Raw genomic sequence first — 24,215 nt, forward strand, 5'->3', positions numbered from 1 at the left:
CATCACATATCATAACGAACTCAATTGTTTGCCTCCCTGATCGTGTTCAGTGTTCATTCCAAACCACTTTTATTGTGGTCTCCAGTCTCCTTTACCACATTGAAAATAACAACATTTATTAAAAAATGATTTGGTTTAGCACATTTGCTAAAGGTGGGGTTTGGTTTGTCCGTAAACTTCTATTGGAAAACAGATAGCGAGAGAAACAGAGTGCATACGCAGTAGCACAGTACGCAATTTCACCTTCACGCCGCTACAATTTCAAATTTTTCTCATTTATGTCAATAGAAGCTGGCAAAGTTGATTGGCAACTATTGTCAATGGAGTTTATTAGCAACCAAACTAAACTAACACTTAAGTGGCTTGGAAATTCACAGCTAGCACTCAAGTTCTCTTCACTGACTGTGTCAAATTATTTCATTTCAGATGTATAATGAATGGATATATTAATTGTATTTTGTATTTTTGGCGAATTAAGTATTATCAAACCTATCACTATAGTTACAGAGTAACAATTATTAAAGTTGTTAATCATCTATCAATAAAATTACTTAAAATGAGATTTACTTTGAACAGTTAGCATTGGTAGTGTGAAGGGAATCCCCTTCATGGCTACCATATAATTAACGTTCATTGCCTGGCAACCCTTTACAGAAAAAGTTTGTTATCTTGTTTATGTTTAGTCAGTAATGATAAAGTTTTCTTAAAGAAACGTTCAATTAAAAGAGTAGAAATTTAGCGTTTTCAGTTCCTTACAGTTCAAGGGGAGGGTTAGTATAATTTATATTGAATGCTGACAATTTCAAGTGATTCTCATTCACTAAAGCAAATTCCACCGAAATCACTCAGCAACTCACCTCGCCAGTAATACACAAATCGTAGTCGGCAATCAACGCCTTGTAGCCGCCCTCTTCTGGTATAAGCTCAATCTGCAGCGACTGGTCGATCGACTCCCAGAACCACTCCTCCTCTTCCTCCTCCTTATCGTCTTCCTTCTCCTTCTCACTCTCTCTCCTGGTCAGCACCAGCACTCCGTCTCGCTTCTGCGTGAAGCGCAACTCTTTCGCCACATGGCAAGCTGTCAACGGGTTGTCGCCTGTTATTATCACCACCTAAAACATTTCATCAAAATTTACATTCAAATTAAAAGCCTTTCTTCAAGGTAGTAAATTTTGTTATGAACTAATGAACAAGGTGGTTCATATTATCTAAAAATACATCTGGAAACACCTCAAATAGTGCTAACCGAGTATTCTATTGTTATTACTACGTAGAAGTATTTTTTCTAGTTATTCTATTTATTATCACGATAAGTTGAAGAAGAGCACTTCGCTCCAAATTGTCAACTATTTAAAATTGTGATGGAAAATAAATCATTCTTTTTGAAAAGGTCGATTGAGCTTTTCAATTAAAATGAGAAAATTAAATGAGGAAATCAATTAAAATTTCTTAACTTTTGATCAGCAGGCAGCAGGCTTGCTAAGTTGCATTAATTCAATGATGCATGGAATGTGCAACTCAATGCATTTCAAACATGGAATAATTAAATAATAAAACTGCTTTGTTGAATAGTAGTTGCAGCGAAACTTAGAATCTTAGAAGCTTAAAAAAAAGAATCTAGGGCAGGGCTTGGTGTTGAACTTAGACTTTGTTTGGTCGCAGTCAGTAGCTTCCGTTAATCATGATATTTTGCACTTGCTTGCTACAATTTGATCAATAGAAATTGAGTCGATCCGGACCTTGTTGACTGGTATCCATGGAGATCTCTTGCCTATTCTAGAAACTCTGGCCTATCGTTTACTTTTCGTTTCACTTGTCCAAACGTCTGAGTCTGCCATTTCTCTTCCTCAGATTCTTTCTTCCATGATATCAACCTATCTTGGACTTTACACTGCTTCCAACTCAGGTTAACAAGTTAACAGGTTAACAAGCTTTTTATAGTTTAACAATATTATTTGAGACGTTGTCATTCTCAACTCAAAGCTAATCGAACAAAATTAGACGGAACCGAGGTCTGGTATAGGAGCTCTAACCAGTGCCACCGTCTTATCTTAGAACACTTACAGAAATGAATCTTCACTCTGCACCAATTTGACTGACCTTTACACAAGTCGCCATTTTGAACGATGTGCCGCTGTGACAAGGCTAAACAGCTGATAACCTATGCCCGAAGAAGCTACTAAATCTACTATCATTCAAAATGGCGAAATGCCAACATGATACTAGTTACCAATCTTCTAAAACACATTGGGCCATATGAATAAAACCAAAGCATATGCTCATGAGTATGTGCAAGGACCGTAAGGTTTTGCTCATGAGCATTAAGTAGAAGCATAAGCATTTGCTCATTTTTATATGAATAAGCTTTACCTTAAATTCTCACCTTATGCTCCTGAACTCTGGAGCAAAAGCTCACGTATGTCAAAGATTTTCCATCAGCTAATTCGCCTTTGTGGCCTTACTTTGTTTTTATAGATCACGTAAGCGCTAAATATGCAAGTATAGACACCGCTTGTGTTTGCGTCTTATGCTCTCTTCTCTATCCATGAATTGAGTTTTAGGTTAGTTGAGTTTTGAAATAACTGCGTGAAAAAATGTCATCTCTATAATAATTTTCAGCATAATCTTATAATCTCAGTAGCCTTCTTATTCGTCTACACTCTCATCCTCTTAAATGCCTATTTCCTATTCTGTGATGGCTATCAAATGGGTGAATTTTGTATTTATTCTTTTGTAGGAATAATGGTGATATGTCATGGTTGAATCAAAAAAGAGTTTTATAGTCCTCAACTACTGGTTGTGATCGTATCTGGCAGAGTTTCCTCTTACTCACACGAATTAGTTGAGCCATTTTACTATGAACAAAAGGTGAAAAGCTGCTCCAGACTAGACTCACCTTTTTTTAAGCATTTGCTTCAAAAGTTGAGCAAATACTCAAACTATTTTTTTGATAAGGTTTGCTCACGTTTATTCATAGAAAATGAAGCATAAGCTCCATATTTTAGAAGTATAAGCAAATGCTCAACTTTATTCATATGGCCCAATATTTTACCATTATTTTCAGTTGTGTCTATTGTAATCAATGTATTTTTTGAAAGAATAAATTTCAATCTGCAAGTATTCTGTGCTATTATTGAGCTCAATGGTGTACTGACCAGATGCGAGGCATGCAAAATCTCCTTGATGACGGCCTTGGAGTCGGCCTTGAGCGGACAGCTGATGACTACGAAGCCGGCGAATCGAAGGTCAGCCTCGATGACGTCACGTGTCAGCTCCCTTGCCTGCTGATGCGTCAGTCGGCCTAGCTCGCGGAAGCCCAGCGCCAGCACACGCGCGCCGCGACGCGACATCGACAGGTAAACAGAGTCGTAGGTCGACGGCACTGAGGCGAACTGCAACAATCAATCAATCAACAATCAAAATATACGTCTATATTGGCATATAACATGCAATGATTGTCATAAAGGTATAGATTGTATTATCAATTTGTAGAGAACATAGATGATGGAAGTAAGAAAAGATTGAAGATGGTGGTTAGGCTAGATGAAGATTTAAAAAGAATATGGAATAAGAATAAATTTATTTGGACAAATGCCTGTTGTTTTTACCTGGATTGTAATTGCATATGAATAAATAAATTTTAAAAAAATCATTTGCAATGGGTATTATCAAAAAATATACATTTATTCTTTAAAGACACAAATATACAACATACAATAACAATTACATAATAGACAAATTGAGTTAATACAGTTATATCAATTGAATATGTAGAACAGTTAATATCAGTTAGCTGAAACGTGTTTGGGTATTTCGCTTTATAAAATTGATTATTCATGGATTTCATTTGTATTTGCTTCCAGATATTCATTTAGGCTGTAGAAAGGTTGGTTCTTCGGCCACCTACCAATCACTCTTTTAAAATCCTTTTCCTGGTAGGTTCCGTAGTTTTAATGGGAGTTTATTAAACAACAAACGACCTTAAAAGAGATGACTCTTGTGTTTTCATTTCTTAGTAAGAAGAATCCTGCAGATTATTGACCCAGCGTAGCGAGTTCTTACTTTTGACTAGAGGCTCGAGTTGTCCGTTTGTGGTTAGTCGATTGCTTTCACCAATCGACTTTAGACTTTCTACACATACTCTTGAACTACAACGAAATTGACTCACTCCTTCGTCCTTTATAAGCGTATAACAGGATAACGCCCTTCCAATTCCAAGAATCGTTCGACGTTTGATCTCATCAGAAGCGGAAACGGTCAACTGACAGACTATCAGCTGCATTTTGAGCGAGTTCCCGGTAAATCTGATCTGATATTATTAACTGTTGATTCTTATTAATAACGATCAAGTCGATCTCAAATATATTTTATTCATCAATTAAATACGTCTTTTCATCACAAAACGTATACATGTGAATAACTGACCATATGTTTGAGTGTCTCGGGCGCCCCCTTGACAGTGACCACGTAGGATGTGTCAGTGGACCCGGGCAGCGTGTAGCCGGCCACCACCGACATGCGCTTCAGAGCCGACGAGAAGTGGAAGCGCTGAAAGATCTTCATGCCGGGCGCCTTGCCTTTCTTCGGAATCACTGCGTCACCTGCAAACACAACACAAACTATTGAATAAAAAAAAGGGTATTATTCTATTTAATCGAGAAGCAGCAATAAGGGCGAGACCATAATTATTAGGCATTTTTCAGGCGTTTTCAGAGTCGGCAGGGCAGGAAGCTCTCCGATCGGCTGATTAGGTTGACGCCTAATATGTTCTCGTCCAAATAAACCAGCAAATTCCTGCACATAAAGGAGGGTTAATCTGGTTTCGGCGCAACCCGCATGTGAACTGACCAAACGGACTCAGTGGCTGTCATTAGTTTTGCAATAGCTATGAGTTTGTGGACCACATTCAGTAGCAACTGTACAAATCTAGAGTCGATACCATATTTCTAACCTCCGAACAAACAATTGCTTTTTACTGCGAATGCGTAACCTTAGTAACCTTAGGAGAGGAATAGCACAATGTTACCTTATTTTTTTCTCTCCCTATCATTTTGATGATGTACTTATTGTGTATGAATCAATAAAGAATAAATACTGTATTTTCTAACAGTGTTGTTTGGTTGTATCTTTAGGTTCATTACATTATATTGGGACACCAGGAGTGAGAACGACGCTCTCACTCACTAAACTGTTCTTGGTGTCAAGCGAGTCGTAGGGCATAAATCTTATTAGATTAGAATACCAGTTTCGATATAGTTTAGATACCAGTTTGGGAGGACCTCAGATCGGCTAGATTTCAATTTGACTGATTGAAAAATTAGATGAACATAACCTAAAAAGTTCTAAAAGTAAGCAGCTTCTCTTTGTCTCAGAAACAGAGTAACGGCCAGCAACAGTCACAGTTATAACATAGTTATTCAAAAGTATTCTTTGAGTATCTATAGTGAGGTCCACGTTATAATGGTAGTGTACGATTTGCAATGGTGTTGCTATCCTTGTCTATCGTTCAACAAATGTGAAAGAGTTAGCTTTATTTAGGTTATATTTAATAATGTTTTATTAGGATAGGTTAGGTTTTTGCTTTAAAATTGCAATATGCTAGAAGGGGCTAGGGTCTAAGTAGAGTTATGTTTTTTTGATGTTTCAAAGGTAAAAGGATAGGTTAGGGGGTTATGATTTTGCTTTGAACCACATGTTTGTGAACATGTTCATGAAATGAACCACATGTTTATGTTTTGCTCTAAAGATGACGAATAAATCTAAAGTATTAAATGTGAAAGGGTTTGAGGTTAGGTTTTATTTAGGTTATATTTAATAATGTGTTATTAGGATAGGTTAGGTTTTTGCTTTGAAATTGCAATATGTTAGAAGGGGCTAGGGTGCAGTTAGAGTTATGTTTTTTAGGGGGTTAGGATTTTGCTTTGAAATCTAAATTATTAAATGTGAAGGGGTTAGGGGTTAGTGCTTAGGTTTTTTTGGATTATATTTAATAATGTTCCATAAGGTTAGGTTAGGTTTTTGCTTTAAAATTGCAATATGCTAGAAAGGGCTAGGGTCCAGGTAGAATTATGCTTTTTGATATTTCAAAGGTGGAAAGATAGGTTAGGATTTTGCTTTGAAATTGCAATATGCTGGAAGGGATTAGAGGTTTTTCAAATAATTATGTTTATTGATGTTTTAAATGTAAAAGGAGATGTTGAGGGTTCGGTTTTTGTTTTGAAATGACAATATGCTGACTTAGTTATAGTGTTTTTTTAACATGAGTTGAATAACAACTGTTATATTTTATTAATTATATTTTTCAAAAGTACTCTTCCTTTTATTAAATATAATGATAATATTTTGATTATTATATTGAATTTGATGATAAATCATCATTGGATAATAATATCTTCATCAAATAGAATGACGATTGGCTCCAGTTACAGCGCTCGGTAACCATCATCACAAAGAACGTTACATTCAAAGATCTGACTGAATGGAACGGGAAAACCCCGTTGCTAACGCATGCGCGATACGGAGCTGTCTGAGACAGAGAGTGGTTTGTTAAAAGTAAGGGAAGATTAGGGAGGTTATGTTTTTGTTTTGGAATGGAGATATATTATTATCCTAAATGTTTTCATAATTTAAATGATATACACAAATAACCAAAACTTATTTCATCAAGTGTTTTTAGGACATTTGAAACATGGACAATATGAATATTTTCATTTCTTTTTTCATCCCACTGACCACCTATGAAAGGGGTATAAGGATTTGTCAATTATAATCTAAGTCGTCAATCTTTGCATTCCATAATGCTATTCCTCACTGGAATAAGGACAAACCTGCAACAACTTCTCCCTCACCTTAATTCTGAACTTTTCACCTGTAAGAGCCTTTATGCGTGTTTGCAATGAATTATAAAGCCGAATTCCTGCCCTCTTTACCCCCATCTCATACATACCAGTTCGATGAATGTCGTCTCTGAGGTTTTGTCTATATCTAGTATTGTATGAGTGGAACAACTTTCCTGTATTGAACCTATCTTTATTCTTATCAATAAAACAAAGAGCCTCCAAAATATATACACCTGGTAGTGGGAGAATCTTCAACTCTTTGAAATAATCTCTACAACTTGCTCTAATAGATTCACCCACCATCACTCTAACTGCCCACTTTTGAATCCTAAATATATGTATGGCATGAGTTGAATTGCCCCAAAATATAACACCGTATGAAAGAAGAGAATGGAACACAGCAAAATAAACACTTCTAAGCGTTCCTGCATCCAGCAATTTCTTCACGGTTCTAAGAGCAAATACTGCCGAGTTTAGTTTGCTTTTTAGCTGGTCTAAATGAGGTCGCCAGGAGAGTTCAGAGTCCAGCACTACTCCAAGTACCTTTGCCTCGTTTGCTGAACCAATGTTTCCATCTCTCGTATCCAATACTGCTTCCCGAGCCGTCCTGAATGGATTACCCACTCTCTGTGGGTAATATATAATACCGCTCGGTAGCCTATTACCCACCACATTTGGGTGTCACGAGCGATACACTAGCCGGACAAAATCTATTGTCTCGGCTGGTGTAATGAGCCTTTCTACTGTAATGAGCGTAATAGGAACTAATGTCCCGCCACTCGCTTGTACTTTAAGAGTGAAAGAATTAAGTAGCGTTCTTCTCACTCCTGGTGTCTTAATGGTGTCCCAGCCTGATTCTGAATTCTTCTCCCAGCCTGGGGCCTCAAGCTGGATTCCCACATATCAATAATAAGTGATCAATCAGTATCAGTGAACATGTCAGGTATAGTGAGAATATTATTCTAATAAGTTCTAATGGGTCTATTCATACTCACTCAACCGGGCTGAGTGGGAATAGTCCAATAAGAACTCATGAAAATTATATTTTCACTGTGCCGGTCACGTTCACTGTCACTGATATGTGGGAATCCAGCTTTGTAGGAGATAGGGTGAGATTCACTTCATACGTCATCACTTGTAATAAATTAAAATATCGAGTTTACCAGAGATTGATAATGATGTAACAACCGAAACCGGTCTTTTTATTATTAATAAAATCTGTGGTTTTGACCATTTTTTAATAGGTTTAGGATGATTAGGGTTAGGTCAGATTCACTTCATACGTCATCACTTGTAATAAATAAAAATATCGATTCTACCAGATTGTGTTCTTGACATTTTTTCAAGTCTTTTTATTTAATAAAAATATCGAGTAATCTGGCTGGTTCAGGTATGGTGTCAGAGTTTTCAGGTCGCACCTGATCAATTTCAGGGCCTCTGAAATTATAATAGATAATATCAATCCTTCTCATTCAACCAATGGTGAATGATAAAAATTATGAATGACACCTGATCAATTTCAAGACCTCTGAAATTATACAGAGTGTCTCAAAATTAAATTGCCAAACTTCGGAAATAGTATTTAAGGGTCAAAATAAAAAGAAAATGTAGAATATTTTTTTCCTAAAACGCTTCGTTTACGAGATATTCGACATTTTGTATTATTATCTTCAAAGTTCTCCAACCGATCGCTATAAAAATCGATAGGTATGTTCAAATAAGAGAGATGAACTGTAGAAAAAATAATACAGACTGTTAAGCTTCCTTGCTATTTACAACGAATTGATGTTTTGCTGCCTCGTAACACATATTTCATTGTATCTCTGTTATGCTTTGTCCGATTCTCATTTTTTGGTATTGACTGATTGTAAATAAAATTTTCTAAAAAAATTGGTTTTGGTAAATTTCTCTCGTTGTTCTCCCGCAATTTTAGATTGAAAGTTTAAAATGGCCGCCATTTTAAATTTTCGAATTGGACACAGTTGAATATTTTGTCCGTGGTTCATCTCTCTTATTTGAACATACCTACCGATTTTTATAGCGATCGGTTGAAAAACTTTGAAGATAAAAATTATTTTGTAAAAATTACAAAATGGCAAATATCTCGTAAACGAAGAGTTTTAGGGAAAAAATGTATTCTACATTTTCTCTTTGTTTTGACCCAAAGAACCTATTCTCGAAGTTTGGCACTTCAATTTTGGGACACCCTTAATATATAATATCAATACTTCTCATTCATCCAAAGGTGAATGATAAATGATGAGACACCTGATCAATTTCAAGGTCTCTGAAATTATATTAATAATAAACAATATCAATGCTTTCCCATTGTACTAATGGTTTGATTGATTGATTGATTGATTGATTCAGTACTTTATTTATGTAGATTACAATATATACTGGCTATCATGAGTATAATTACGAATTAAATATCGCATGGTTACCAAATTGTGAAGATTTATTTCATATAGGATTGAAAGGGTTGAGGAAAAGCGATCTTTTCTACGTAGTTTAAAAGACAGACGACATGGCTCGGCCATGTAATTAGACAACGAATTCACGTTAAGAATACCGTGATAAGGTATCAGTATTAGAATACACATTAAAGTAATACATAACACATAACACATAATACATAACACAAGGTAACACATAATTGGACAAAAGGCTCGTGGAAGACCCCGGCTACAATATCTGAAGCAAGTTACCACTTATATACGATACAGCAAAATTATAGATGAATTTACATAATATAGACTAAGAAAATAATTATTAATTAAATGGTGACAGACCCTTGGTGAGGTTCCAGTCGACAGCTTGTAGAGTGGCCTTCTCGAGTGGATCGCCGACTATGCCATCATCCAACTGCACCAGTGAGTGACACGTGGCCAGCACCTGAACACTTTCCAGTGGCACGTTGCTCATCGCCAACACCTGCTCAGGTTTATCTCTGCAACACACAACGCCAACACAACATGTTAAAATGCACTCAATTGCTAACGACATGACATAACAGTTGCTACTATGCCGGCAGGCAACTCTTCTATGCTAGGCCAGGGTTCCGAACAATTCTGTCATGTTGATACTGACACTGAATAATATCACGTTGATACTGATACTATCACGTTGTATATACAGTATTCAGTATCACGTTAATACTGAACTGAGGATGGTTCAAAAACGACTTGATACTGACACTGAACTGTATCTCGTTGTATATACAGTATTCAGTATCAGGTTAATACTGAACTGAGGATGGTTCAAAAACGACTTGATACTGACACTGAACTGTACCTCGTTGTATATACAGTATTCAGTATCACGTTAATACTGAACTGAGGATGGTTCAAAAACGACTTGATACTGATACTGAACTGTATCTCGTTGTATATACAGTATTCAGTATCAGGTTAATACTGAACTGAGGATGGTTCAAAAACGACTTGATACTGACACTGAACTGTACCTCGTTGTATATACAGTATTCAGTATCACGTTAATAATGAACTGAGGATGGTTCAAAAACGACTTGATACTGACACTGAACTGTATCTCGTTGTATATACAGTATTCAGTATCAGGTTAATACTGAACTGAGGATGGTTCAAAAACGACTTGATACTGACACTGAACTGTACCTCGTTGTATATACAGTATTCAGTATCACGTTAATACTGAACTGAGGATGGTTCAAAAACGACTTGATACTGATACTGAACTGTATCTCGTTGTATATACAGTATTCAGTATCAGGTTAATACTGAACTGAGGATGGTTCAAAAACGACTTGATACTGACACTGAACTGTACCTCGTTGTATATACAGTATTCAGTATCACGTTAATAATGAACTGAGGATGGTTCAAAAACGACTTGATACTGACACTGAACTGTATCTCGTTGTATATACAGTATTCAGTATCAGGTTAATACTGAACTGAGGATGGTTCAAAAACGACTTGATACTGACACTGAACTGTATCACGTTGTATATACAGTATTCAGTATCACGTTAATACTGTGGATAGTTCAACAACGACTTTCAGATGGTACAACATAGAGTACACATTTGAGTATAAGACAAGTTTCAAACTTAGTCAAACATTGAGTACTTATTTGAGTACAAAACAAGTTTCAGACTCAGATTAACATTGAGTTCACATTTGTATTAGGGTATGATCACATGGATGCACATGGTTCGAGAGCACTTGCGCAAACGTGCATCCAATGTGATCATAACCAAAATACATATTTGAAAAATATTGAAGCAAATGCTGCTGCCTTAATCACAGTTTAGTTATCACATTAGTTATTAAGCTCGGTGAGATAATTTAACACATAAATTTGGACAACAGATTTCAAACAACATGTAACACAAAATTTTGATAACAATACACTGATTACTCATGCATTTATTATTTTTCTTAAAGTAATTGATAAATTTATTTATTCATTAATCGATAATCATTGTTTATAACATTAAACTGAATGCATAAGCTTTGATCATTATTTTCTACTTAATATTTACAACTATTCTTCTTTTGATATGATTTGAATTAAAAATAATTATTTCGAGATCACTGATTGATTATCAATGTACTATTTCTATGTATTTTTCTTATAACAATATAATGTAAAACTTGACTCCTCCAGTCAAACCTTCTATAGAAGGTTTCGGAGATATTTTGTCTGGTATATAGTTTTTGAAATTTTCCACTGAAAAGGAATCTTTTCTTATCATTTGTCATTCTTGCTTTGTTTATTATTCTTTATTTTTTGTTTGTAAGATTCTTTTTATAAGTGTATTTTTCATTTTTGTTTGTTATATTTTCTGTAATAAACTCCCTTCTTCTGGGGGTACCAGGACGAAGGAAAAGCAAAAAATTATTATTATTAGAATAGAATGACTTTTTTATTGTACGAAGTGCACTTTATTTTATGGATACCACATTATTCATTTTTCCATTCATTGGATTGTAAAAACCAATTTAAAAAATTTAAATTATTTTCCAAAAAATACCTAGTCGGAAGAACATAATTTGGACTCTATGGCCCAGTTGCAATATTTTATCTTGAGCTCAATTTTCTAGTTTTGGCTGAGTGTCAACTTATTCTATTCAGAAAATGGAGTAGTTTATGAAAAATTTTTTAAAAGCTTACCCCACTCCAGCTACACCTTCCACCACCAAGTTATCGCTAGTTAGTGTTCCAGTCTTATCGAAGCAGCAAATCTCTACTTTGCCGGCAAAAGGGATACGGAATGGCTCCGTACAGTACACACCTGTAACAAGAAATATAAGATATTATCGCTCATAATCCAGAAAATATTGCTAATTCACCAAGAATACTGAGGAACAGATATTATTGAAATACATAGAATATTGCTACGTTTTTCATACAGTCCAGCCATTATGTTCAAAAAATTATGTTTTCGGAAAGTAGTCTAAAACTAGGTTTACACTTTGTAGCAGAGCTACAATTAGCACAGCTATATAGCTCTGCTACAAGTTCAAAAAGTGATACTGGATATCTGCTATATAGCCCAGCTATATAACAATTTTAAGCCTATTTTCTTAGCTATATAGCAGAAAATGAGCTATCCAAAATTTTCGGTGAACATCAAAGAGAATCTGAGCTATATATAGCTCTGCTACATGTGAATTTTTGTTTATAGCAGAGCTAGATGTTGCTGCTCCGTCCCTGAAGGCTAACGCAGCTGTTAGTACCTGCTGGGTTTACTGTGCATTGCGAGCATTTCTTTGTGATTTATCAATTATTGTGCAATGATGGAGGATATTCTAAGTTAATTTGACTTGAATAGAGACAATATTATTAAGTTGATTGAACTATTCAGAGTACCCTGTGCTATGAGACGCTAAAAGTGCTGACTTCAAAAATCGAAACAAGAAACATGACGCGTGGAACGAAATTTCGGTTGCTATAAACGTAGAGAGATTAGGAGTTGAAAAAGATGAGAATCCTAATCGAACACTGGTTTATTCCAAACTATATGTCGTTACAAGTAATGGCATCAAATTTAATTATAGCAGTGCTACATCTAGCAGAGCTAAATGAAGCTCAAATTTTATATAGCTTTATAGCAGAGCTATATAGATCTCCAGCTACATAGTGTAAAAGTAGCTTAACATTTCAGTTGAGGAAATTTTGTTTTCGTACAATGATTCCAAGGACTTTTACAACTTCAATTACAAAAGTTGACCTTCTAAACCTTGTGCTCCCTAACCGAAAGTGTGCCCCAAAAGCCTGGAAGGTAACAATTTTGTCGGTAACTTTGAAATAAAACAAAATAAATACAGTACAAAATAGAATGTAACAAGCAGAAATACACAGGATAAAGTGCCGGTTGCACAAAAGCCGGTTAAATTTTTATCGTGATTAATTCCACGAGAACCAATCACAGAAGTCATATTATCAAAAAGGCCTTCTCTGATTGGTTCTCGTGTAATTAATCACTGTTAAAATTTTACCAGCTTTTGTGCAACCGGGCCTAAGAGTAGTTAAATTTTGGAAATAGATAACTTACTTAGTTTTGATAGTGATATGAGCGATGTATTGACAGCAAGAGAAAGCTCTATAGGAAGTTCAGGCGGGATGACGGATGTTAAGATTAGTGTACACTCCAAAAACAGCTTATACCTGCTGCGGTTAGGGTCTTCAGTTCCTGAAAAAACACACAGAATACATTAAATCTTATGCATACATGCGAGAAGAAAATTAATAACCAACAGTTACAGACTTGTTGTCTCCTATCATGTTGTCTGACTATATTGTCTCCATTCATGCAAAATACAGAATTAATTTGAGGAAGAGTCAGAATTCCAGACAACTTACAACGTCGATTTTTGATTTGATGGTGACAAGTAAAACGAGTTGAGTCGAATCATTTTTGAGTTGGAACCAATCATCAACATTGACCTAGCCAATGTATTCTAGGTACTTTGGTTCTAGCAAATACGATTATACAGCTGACTCGAATCCTAGCATTTGTTTGAGAATTACTTGAAACCAGCAATGATCAACGTGGTCATTATTAACACGAATCTACAATTAATATAATATCAGATACACCGAAATAACTTGAATTTACTCACATTTATTTATCTACTATAGAAGGCGATGGGAGAAGAAAATTGGAAAATATGCCGTTCTACCATTTCCACTAACATTATAACGCAAATCTCTACACATTTGAAGTACTCGTATCATCAATAATGTCTTGATTTTGACTGAATTTATTATCGTGATTTTTCTCATCTGAATAGTACCTTATAAAATTGACTGACCTATAAGTCGAATTGTGATGTTCTGCATGTGTTGTTAACATATTCTGTCTATTCTATACATTATTATCAATAGTGTACCTTGATTTGAACTAAATTGTATCTTATAGGATTGACTGGCCTATATTTATGTCAAATTGTAATGTTCTGCTTGTATTGTTAGCATATTCTGTCTATTCTACACAGTTTTTTGACGTAAACTATTGTTGGAAACTGTACTACCCATTACTATTCTTTTAAACTGTTCTTTAAATAGACAATAGGACTAGGCTACTTGAAAGTTCAATTACATGATTACTAGACCGTTTCTCAATTTTATTTTACAATGTTTATTTTGACACGAATGATGATTCATTGGGTCGATTGAATAAAACCTAGAATCTAGTGACTATAGAGAGCTCCATGTTATAATGGCAGTGTTTGATTAGCAATTGTATAGCTATCCTTGTCTATCATTCAACAAAGCGGATAGCGCTATCTCTTTCTCGCTTTGCTCTGTTGCCATATTGCTTTTTAACAATGTAGAAATATAATAATTAACAAAATATTTTATCATGATTATAAAAAATCATTATGAAAACATTGAAAAATATAATTTATTGCTTTATAAAATAATTATAATTGATTATTCTATACGAGAATGAACAATTAGTATTACATCAATAAACCGGTATCAGTTACCCTCCATAGAAGGCACTGACAAGACAGAGGATCGGCAACGTTGTTTTCCGATCTTTCTCCACTGCCATTATAACATGGACCTCACTATAGCAACTACTCATTGGTTCTAGCCACACAAATAAGATTATACAGCTGACTAGAATCCTAGCATTTGCTTGAGAACCAGCAATTGCTAGCTTCTATTCAATTGAATTAGTGAGTTACCTTTGATCCAGACATAAGCGCTGGCGGCAACTGCAAAGATCAGGAGGAACATGATGAAGCCGAACGTCTCGAGGTTGTTGGCGGTGACTCGCTCCACGCCGAACAGAATGGTGCGCAGCAGTTTGCCCTGAGCCGTGTTGAAGCCAGTGCGCATCACGTACGCCACGCATCCATTGTCCTGTGCTGTTGCGCAACAAATGACCAAATCAATATTATTATTCAATCATTTACAACTTTATGAAAGACAGCCCAAACATCCGAAACTGACAAATCCCCCGTCAATCAACTGTGGTGAAGAATTAATCATTATCATTTATAACTTTCTGAAAGACTGCAAAGGCTACAGCCCAAACTAACAAATCTCCAGTTAATCAACTGAGGTGAAGAATTAATCATTATCATTTATAACTTTCTGAAAGACTGCAAAGGCTACAGCCCAAACTAACAAATCTCCATTTAATCAACTGAGGTAAAGAATAAACTGAACTCAACTAGACTAAACTGTTTCTATTCTAATTAATATAACAGTCCAAACAACTTTCAGAAAGACACCAAAGGCTACGGCCCAAACTATTAACGTCAATATTCGTTAACGTTAATTATATAACGTTAACCGTTAATATCCCCCAGTCAACGTAGTCTCATATAGTATAGACGTATATATTTGGAACTAACTGCAATCAATCGCCACCCGTTCAAATTTGAAACAGTTCTTATTTGGCCCGGATCAGACTATTAATATTTCATCAAAAATCTTGGAAAGTATATTAGGTCATATTTTATGGAATATTTCTTCTAAGACAGATCTTTAACCAGATTTAGGTCCGGTTTCTAGGAAACTTATGACCCATTAAATGATTTAATGATCCATTAGATTGAATAAGCGTTCTAGAAATCGGGCCTTAATATGTTTGCATTATCTTGGATAAATTGAGGTATTCCCACTTAATATATAGCCCTACTTGACTAAAATATACTGATTTTATACGATATACAATTATATATTCTTAAGGGACTCCCCAACAACAAAACTCTATACGAATATATTATTATTTTGAATAGTGACATGTGACTAACCTCTGAGCCCGGCGGACGACTTTCCGGGTGCCGTGTGTTGCACCACTTTGGTGCCTCCATAGAGAATGTGCAGCTTGCCATCCACTTCCATGTCAAGGATGCGATCGTAGTCCATGCCCTCTAGTGGCTCTTTCATCTGTGGCACTGATTCACCTGAAAACAACACCAATCGATTTGGTTATTATATTCATCTATAATCAAGGCCTCTCTATGTGTTTACTACATCTATGTTGCAAACAACAGCAAGCGATTCGATCGTCATATTCATCTATAATCATGTTATGTTAATAGACTCTCTATTATGTGTTTACTACATCTATGTAGATTTAGCCTTCCATGACTATAGTGATTTTCACGTTATAATGGCAGTAGAGAAATATATAATAACAACACTTTCATTCTTTACTATACTAGTTTCATGACAATTTCCTGTCCAGTAATATTTGTACTAAAATTTAAAATGATTAAATAGAAAATAAAAATGTAGTGTTAGGCCTACACTTGGAAACCCATTATAAAATTGATAATTATTGCAGTGAATGATCTGCTGTATTAAATCACTGTTAAATTCTTTGAGAATTTACGAATGACTAATTTTCTTTGACTATAATTCATTTTATTATTGTTATATTAACATTCCAGTCATATCAGTATTATAGTGTGAGAGTCATATTCCGTGTAATAGATAGTCATATTCCGTGTAATAGATAGTCATATACCATGTGAATCAATCTCTAAGAGAATAAAATTTTTATAGTTATTAAGTACTAGCAGGTAACCCGTGCTCCGCAAGGATCTGAATAACAAATTGCAAAATTGACCAACTGAAATCTTGAAGAGTTTTTAATAGCCCCAAAACTATCAGACTCGGTAAATTGAGAATCTATATTCAAAATTTCAAGTTAATCAGTTCAGTAGATCAGACCGACGCGATGATACGTCATTCGTGAATTTCCTATTCTGTACGTGTAAGCTAATTATTTCCTTAATTTATTATAGATGATAGCTTATAGTTGCCATATTGAATGAGTCTGTATCGATTGATTTATGTTCGATGAATACATATTTTTGAAAATACATGGATCTTGTCAAATCAAACAAACATAAAAACAGCAAGATAATTACAACATATATTGAAAACTATAACCCAACAACATTGATCCCCTAGCGTTCATCATTAATATGAATCTGAAAGTACTGTGTAATAAATTTGAATAATCAGGAGTCAGGACTGAAGGTGAAAACCATTAACCCCTACAGAACTTTCTCTTTTTGCCAAGAGAAAAATGCTATTTTGCATAGATTTTCGAGAGAAGAGTCAGTAAATGTATCATTAAAGTCTGTAATTTGTATTTTTCTGTACTGTAAATTGTTTACGTTTTGCAATAACTTTTAACATACACTACCTAACCTAATCTATTTCAACTATTTTCATTTTAACATTACAGTTGTGTTGTATGTGATGTTGTGGTACTTTTTATAATGAAAAACACAAATTGAAATTGTCAACCACTTGCATTATTATATAATACTATATAAACAGAACCTATTTCGTGGCTTCACCAGCCTCATCTGAAACAAAACAAAACAGCTGAAGATGTGGCTAGTGGAGCCACGAAACCAGGTTCAGTTTATATAGTAATGGAAGTGGTTGTCAATTTTGATTTGCGATTTTCATCATTTTATTTTTATTCTGGTGATATTTGAACTGAGTCAATAAACTTCTGTAATATTCTGAATGTAGTGTTGACAACTAACCAGTGAGCATGCTCTCGTCGACGATGCAGGGTCCTCGCAGCAGGAGCATGTCGCAGGGCACCAGGTTGTCATTCTGCGACCGGGTGATGGACACTATGTCGCCCGGCACCAGCTGGTCGCTCAGGATCGGTCGCCACCGCCGGTTGCGGTACACCTGCAACACAAAGCCACATATTAGAGCGGTTTATTGGAACATCACTACTTCTTCTTCTTCATGCATCTTCTCTATGGCAGAGGTTGGCTATCATGATGGCGATTTTTATTTTATTAAGACCTGACATCACTACTATTCAACTCTAATTGAGAGCAATGCTCATTTTCTTTTATCACAGCTATTTTGAACGTCATATCACACATTCATACTTCTCTTATTTCACTATTTATATAATTTCGAATGAGTGAGCCATTGTTGGTTGCAATACTCCTGACACAAATCAATATTAGCAATTTTTCCTTGGGCACACATTGGAAAGGGGACACCATGCGTTATCATACAACAATCAGCTGAAAAGGGGACGCCATGACGTTATCATAGAAGAATTAGCTGACGTGTGTTCAACCATGACCAACTGGAGAACAGACCATAACCCTAAAAAAATGGCCGCTGATATTTACGTAGATTACTATTGTTTTAAAAGTGAATAATTAATGTATATCTATTATCTTGTAATATGTTAGTTCAACTGTAGTCAATTCAAATTAATCAGGTTAAAATCCTTTATTTGATATGTAATGCTAATTCCAGTTCATCAGAAACTTTTCTGATTCATTACTTTTTGATTTACAGCTCTATCATCAAACCCAAACCCTAACTACGCCCTTCCAGGTTAAAATAAAGGCAGCCCATCTATCTATCATTTGCTTTAAGCCCGGTCCAGACGCTAAAGTTTAGCTTCAGTCTTTTTGCTCAAGCAAAAGTCGGAGCATGTAAGTCGTTGCGTCTGGACGGTAAAACGGATGGGTCTTCAAGCTTAAGGCGTCAAACTTAAAATGTATCGGCCGGGAATCTTTTTCCATCAAACCGTCCGTCTTTTGCCTATCCACCAAAACCTAAATCACGTAAAAATGGAGATAGAGAAATTGTGATTTCAGATTCGGATTCAGCGCCCTCAAATTAATAAAATGCCTCGCGAGTACTTGAAAATAAGCAAGTTTTTTTTTATCGATTGTATATAACGCCATTTAACCCTTTTTTCTTTCTTGATTCTCATGATACTCTCAGAATTTGATGTTAATATTATGATTTAATATCATGATATATCAAAATGTACTATATTGTTGATAAGAATACTATCTACAAAAATCCAATCCAATTACAATCACTGTGTCTCGAGATATGACATGTAAACAAAGTCATTTAGCGATTAAAAGTAATATTTTTGTCATTATGTTGTTAAATATAGCATTATCCAGTTGAATCGGCGAAAAAATACGATATAATTATTACTCATTTACCGTATACAATTCAGACTCAATAAACCATATCAAACAATATCAAAAATAGGAAAACGGACGACATAAACGGATGTGTGTGGACGCAATTTTTCATCCGTCTTTTGCTTGAGCAAACGACTGATGATAAACTTGAGCGTCTGGACCGGGCTTTACTTTTATTGATACTAGATAACTTACTTGCAATTTTCTTCCTCCCTTCTTTTATCATGCAGTCTGTCTTAAAATGCGTAGGCTAATATTCCCGCTGAATCACGCTTTAATGAATTTTACAATGAAATAAATTTAAAAAAAAAACATTTCTTGAAAACCGCATCGTTTGGAAATTGACAGTTGTATATTTAGTGTGACTTTTACGGTTTGATTTAAATCCTGGAATTTAGCAAAAACTTATCATTTTTCAAGATATAGTTTGTATTTTCATTATGTTATAATAATGTATTATTATAGCATATTGTAGTATTTTTCATAATACTGTTTATAAAAACAGTTTAAAAAAATTATTTTTCCCGGTTTACAAACGCTAGTATGCAGCAGGACCTCATTTAATACCGGACCTGAGCCTAGAAAAAAATTGCCACCATATGGGGTGGTTTTATAGGAATTCCTACTAAGAAAAAATCACTAATCAGCTGTTAGAGAGCGTCTCAGTTTGTCGAAATCTCAGTTCGTCTAGTTCCCGTTTAAAATATCAATAACGGCCATCACCTACGGCGGCCATTTTTTTGTAGGCGCAGGTCCGGTATATATAGAAAGTCCTGTATGCAGTCACATGATGATGAACCTAGTTTAATGATAGGAATAATCTATTTACAGGATTTGTCACTTTGTTGAGTAGAGTTTTGGTTTGTTTTATAGTTGGTCTTGATTCAACTTTCCATTGAAGTTGACGTTGACGATCAGCTGATCTAATGACCTTGACTGACCTGTAGGTTGTGCGGCTTGTTGCCCATCTTGCGTATCTCAGCCATGTTGCGCAACTGCTGCTGCACAAGTGTGCACTCGAACAGCACGAGCATGACGAGTGTGAAGAGCGAGTAGTACCAGTATTTGTCCAGACACCACAGGCCGACGCAGAACAGCTGGAACACGAAGAACGGCGCCGTCGCGCGCTCTTTGAACAGCTCCATGAACTCGGGCACCACCATGTCCAAACTACAAAAACAATAACGAAATATCATTGAGATTCGACTGATGCCCGGTTGCAGAGTCGTTACATAAAATCAAACATAGCTATGTGAGACAGATTAAAATCATTGACATGAATGGTTGTCATTGCACAGTCGTTTGCCGAAGCTCATTTAGCTATATCACGAATTAGCATCACACATAAGTCACACTGCAGCTCTATTCACTTTTTCCGTATCCGTGCACGCTTCTATCCAACTAATGTCTTGGCATCGGGTAAAGTTTAAATAGATATCACTGTGAACAGACCTATGGCGAGATTTATCAACATATTTAGCGATTTGGAGGTTATAAACAACTTTTCCTACAGTTACGTTGAAAAGTGGCCATTGCTGCACTGATTACAGAACGCAAAGAATCACTTTTCCGCTCTAGTGCGGGAAAAATTTTTCTGCACTCCAGATTTGCAACATGGCAACGCAAAATACTTAGTAGGTTATATGGAGCAACAGTGCAGCAAAATCAAAATGAAGTTGGTAACAGTGACTGCTGTGGCTGCTATAGTGAGCAGAGGTGCAACCAAGCACAACGCGCTAATTATTATTCATTATATATTATAACCAAGGACAACGAGGACTTTAGGATTTTAGGATTAAGGTTTTTATCAATAATGAAATTACACAGAAAAACATTTGATGCATTTCAGGCAATTTTACCCATCCATAATTACCCACTTTTCATATTCAATGGTAACTGTAGGAAAAACTTAATGTGAAATACGTGCGCAAAGCTCCTCTGCTGCACTCAAGAAACCATTCCGCCCGAGCCGTTCGGTGCAGTAAACTGTCACTTTGCGCACTAGTTGCACAAATAACTATTTCAAGCGAAGAAACACGGAAAATTCTAACTTACCGCTTTGACAATAAATTATTCTAAAATTCGACAAAAATTTCATCCAACATGAGTTGTTGATAATTATTATAATCATTGGTTTTCAATAATCATGTAGGACATAATTATTATTATAATTTAATTGGAATTATATAACAATTCTATTATATTGGTTGAGCACCTACAAGTAATCGGGCTACAATAATATGAGTTGTGGGTAGCCAAAATACTCGTTGGAAAATAAATACTAATAAATATTTACTTGTTAGTAAATGCTTATTATAGCCTACTTATTAGTAAACTATACTCGGTAAAGATAATTTACTCATATTATTTACTTATATAAAGATAGTTTTTCGTAAACAACTTTCAAAACAAGTTATCATGAGCTCTAAAATGCATTTGGCGGGAATTTTAACAGCACGACATCGTAACCATAGCTTAACTGACCGATTTTAGCGATTGAAGACATAAATAAGCCCCTTCTGACGACTATGCAACAGAAACATGTGTCTTATTGGGTGTTTTTAGTTGTATGTGAGCTATAGTTTACTTTGACGTCTATGCAACGAAAAGTGGAGTTATGGCTTCATAAATGAGTTAACTGTCTGCTTTTAACTTTATGTGATTACTCTGCAAACGGGCATCAGTCACTGTCAATGTTGTGGAACCGTTCCATAATGAAATAAAAACACACATATATTGTCAAATTCTTCAGTTTAAACCATGGTCCTGTACCAGATAAAACTGTAGAATTTTATGATTTATGTCTGTTTTTATTTCATCATTGAGATTAATTTACCAATCCATTCAAATTTGTTGTTCAATTTTAAATTGTTGAAATACATTGCCAAAGCCATTTTAATTAGGTTAATTTATAATTATGTGATAAAATCAATTTTAAAAATAAGGAACTTTACAACATTTTTGGAAAACTAGATTCGATTGCAACACCATTATTAAATAAATAATAATAAATAAATGTTTATATCCCAAAAAACTAAAACTACAACATCAATTACACAAAATATTAGATAAATTACAATATTACATACAATAGTTAGTTACAAAAAAATTCTTATAATTTGTCCTCTACTTGTTTAGTTTTTTCTGTGTGGAAATTGACCTCCACTATGGCGTACCATGTTCTAGAGTAGGTTTTGTTAGTTTTTTGTGCGTATTATTAATTAGTGTTCGGTGAGTCATTAGGTGGTTAGTTGTTGTTTGAAATGTTTTCTATGTTCTGTCTTCCTTTGCTCATCAACCAATTGTGTACTATTGTTTTGAACTTTCTAGGATGATTAATCTGTTTAAAGTTTGCAGGAAGTAGATTATATAATTTTGGTGCTAAATGATTGAAATGTCTCTGGTATAGTGCCTTCCTTGCAACACTGGGGATTATTACAGGTACATTTTCAAGTAACAGGTCCATGAACCCTGGTATCCATATGTCAAAACTAACAAACACAAAACTATATGATTAGCATCAATCAAATTGTCACTACCACTAATTGATTACAACAATTTTGAGAAATCGATTTTGGTTGTCTACACCATTATCAAGTCTTCATAAATATAATGTTTTAAATACAATTCACGCCAAGATTTCACAACTAAAAAATAGGCTGCGTGGTGCGCCTGGATACCCAAATGCAAGATGGAGACCGGCATTTGGGGAACTAAATCGAATACAAGCCTGCCATAGCGGACAGGCAAGAACATCTGTCATTAGGATGTCTGGGACACATCCTTTTAACCCATGGGCGGGAGTGTTGGTAAAGGTTTTTGGTTGGCGGTGATCAGCAATATGTGAGCATTTGATTTTTTTTTTTTGTTGATTGCTGCGTTTTATGGTGCAATCTAGCTCGCGTCCGTGACATTGTTGCACGTGCATCCTTGGTTCACAATAAATGAGCTTTAGTGAGGTCCATGTTATAATGACAGTATTTGATCAACTTTGGTTTTGCTATCCTTGTCTATCATTCGACAAATCCGGTGGTACTATCATTTTCTAGGCCCACAACGATGCCAATTATGTTTTTGACAGTTTAGAAATATAATTAATTAATGAAGAAAAACGGCATCGCTATTCTTCTATCTTTATCCACTGCCATTATAACGTGGACCTAACTATAGAACTGCTGGCGGCCAGACTTATCTTAGGATCTCCTGGCCAGTTTGACACATCAAATGGAAAATTTGAGATGGTATTGATCATAAACAATTATCATCAACAATAAATATCATATTAAACGTACTGGGATGAATAGAAAAAAACCTTTCAACCAGCTAGTGCAAAGCTGAACAAAGCTAGATATCACTATTAAAATTTTAGTGAGGTTCACTTAAAACTGTCAGCATTCGTTTAATGGAAAGCATTGATGTTATTGCAGGAATGCAGGTTGTGGTGAATTTAACTACAGATTCTGAGTAGATTTTTGCCCACACCTTCTTCTACCAGAATTCCCAGTGATCCCAGTGTTCCCAGGGCCACAGCAGGGGAGGGGTGGCTTGGTGTGGTGTCCGTCAACCACCCTCGTTCGAGTCGGGGGTTGAAACAGGGCCTTGAGTACCTTACTGGAGTGATTCCCTCTTTTAGGTAAGAGGGGCCGTGCTTTCGCACTGCCTAATGGGGTTGGGCGTGGAGAGATGGGAGTAGGAACGATCTGGTGTTTTCTGAGAATATGATCTCCGTACTTTAAATAGTAGGACAATTACCGATTGTCGGCCGACATTCAGCACTACTGTCCTCCAATTAGCTAATCCTTCAACCAACAGCTGAAGAATCGGCCAATCGGATGACAATTTATTCAGAGTGTCGGCCGACAATCAGCAAGTGTTAAAACGTCCAATTTCTCTTTTTGTGTAGTTGAGAAGTTGATAT

The 24,215-nt window shown here is 35.5% G+C and overlaps 1 protein-coding gene across 1 annotated transcript in view; it reads right to left on the bottom strand.

The window, feature by feature from the left end:
* The window catches only part of LOC111059398 (manganese-transporting ATPase 13A1), a gene marked incomplete at its 5' end in the record, with an annotated part of 34,658 nt that extends 14,191 nt beyond the window's left edge, over window positions 1-20,467 (bottom strand). Inside the window, 10 exon segments of the mRNA XM_039425024.1 lie at window positions 858-1,112; window positions 3,156-3,392; window positions 4,426-4,601; window positions 9,632-9,789; window positions 12,000-12,120; window positions 13,384-13,521; window positions 15,026-15,208; window positions 16,103-16,255; window positions 17,861-18,014; window positions 20,239-20,467. Coding sequence (XP_039280958.1) covers window positions 858-1,112; window positions 3,156-3,392; window positions 4,426-4,601; window positions 9,632-9,789; window positions 12,000-12,120; window positions 13,384-13,521; window positions 15,026-15,208; window positions 16,103-16,255; window positions 17,861-18,014; window positions 20,239-20,467 — 1,804 coding nt within the window.
* Between the last annotated feature and the right edge of the window lie 3,748 nt (window positions 20,468-24,215).

The sequence above is a fragment of the Nilaparvata lugens genome, chromosome 3 (assembly GCF_014356525.2).
Source record: "Nilaparvata lugens isolate BPH chromosome 3, ASM1435652v1, whole genome shotgun sequence".
Classification (NCBI taxonomy): Eukaryota; Metazoa; Arthropoda; class Insecta; order Hemiptera; family Delphacidae; genus Nilaparvata; species Nilaparvata lugens.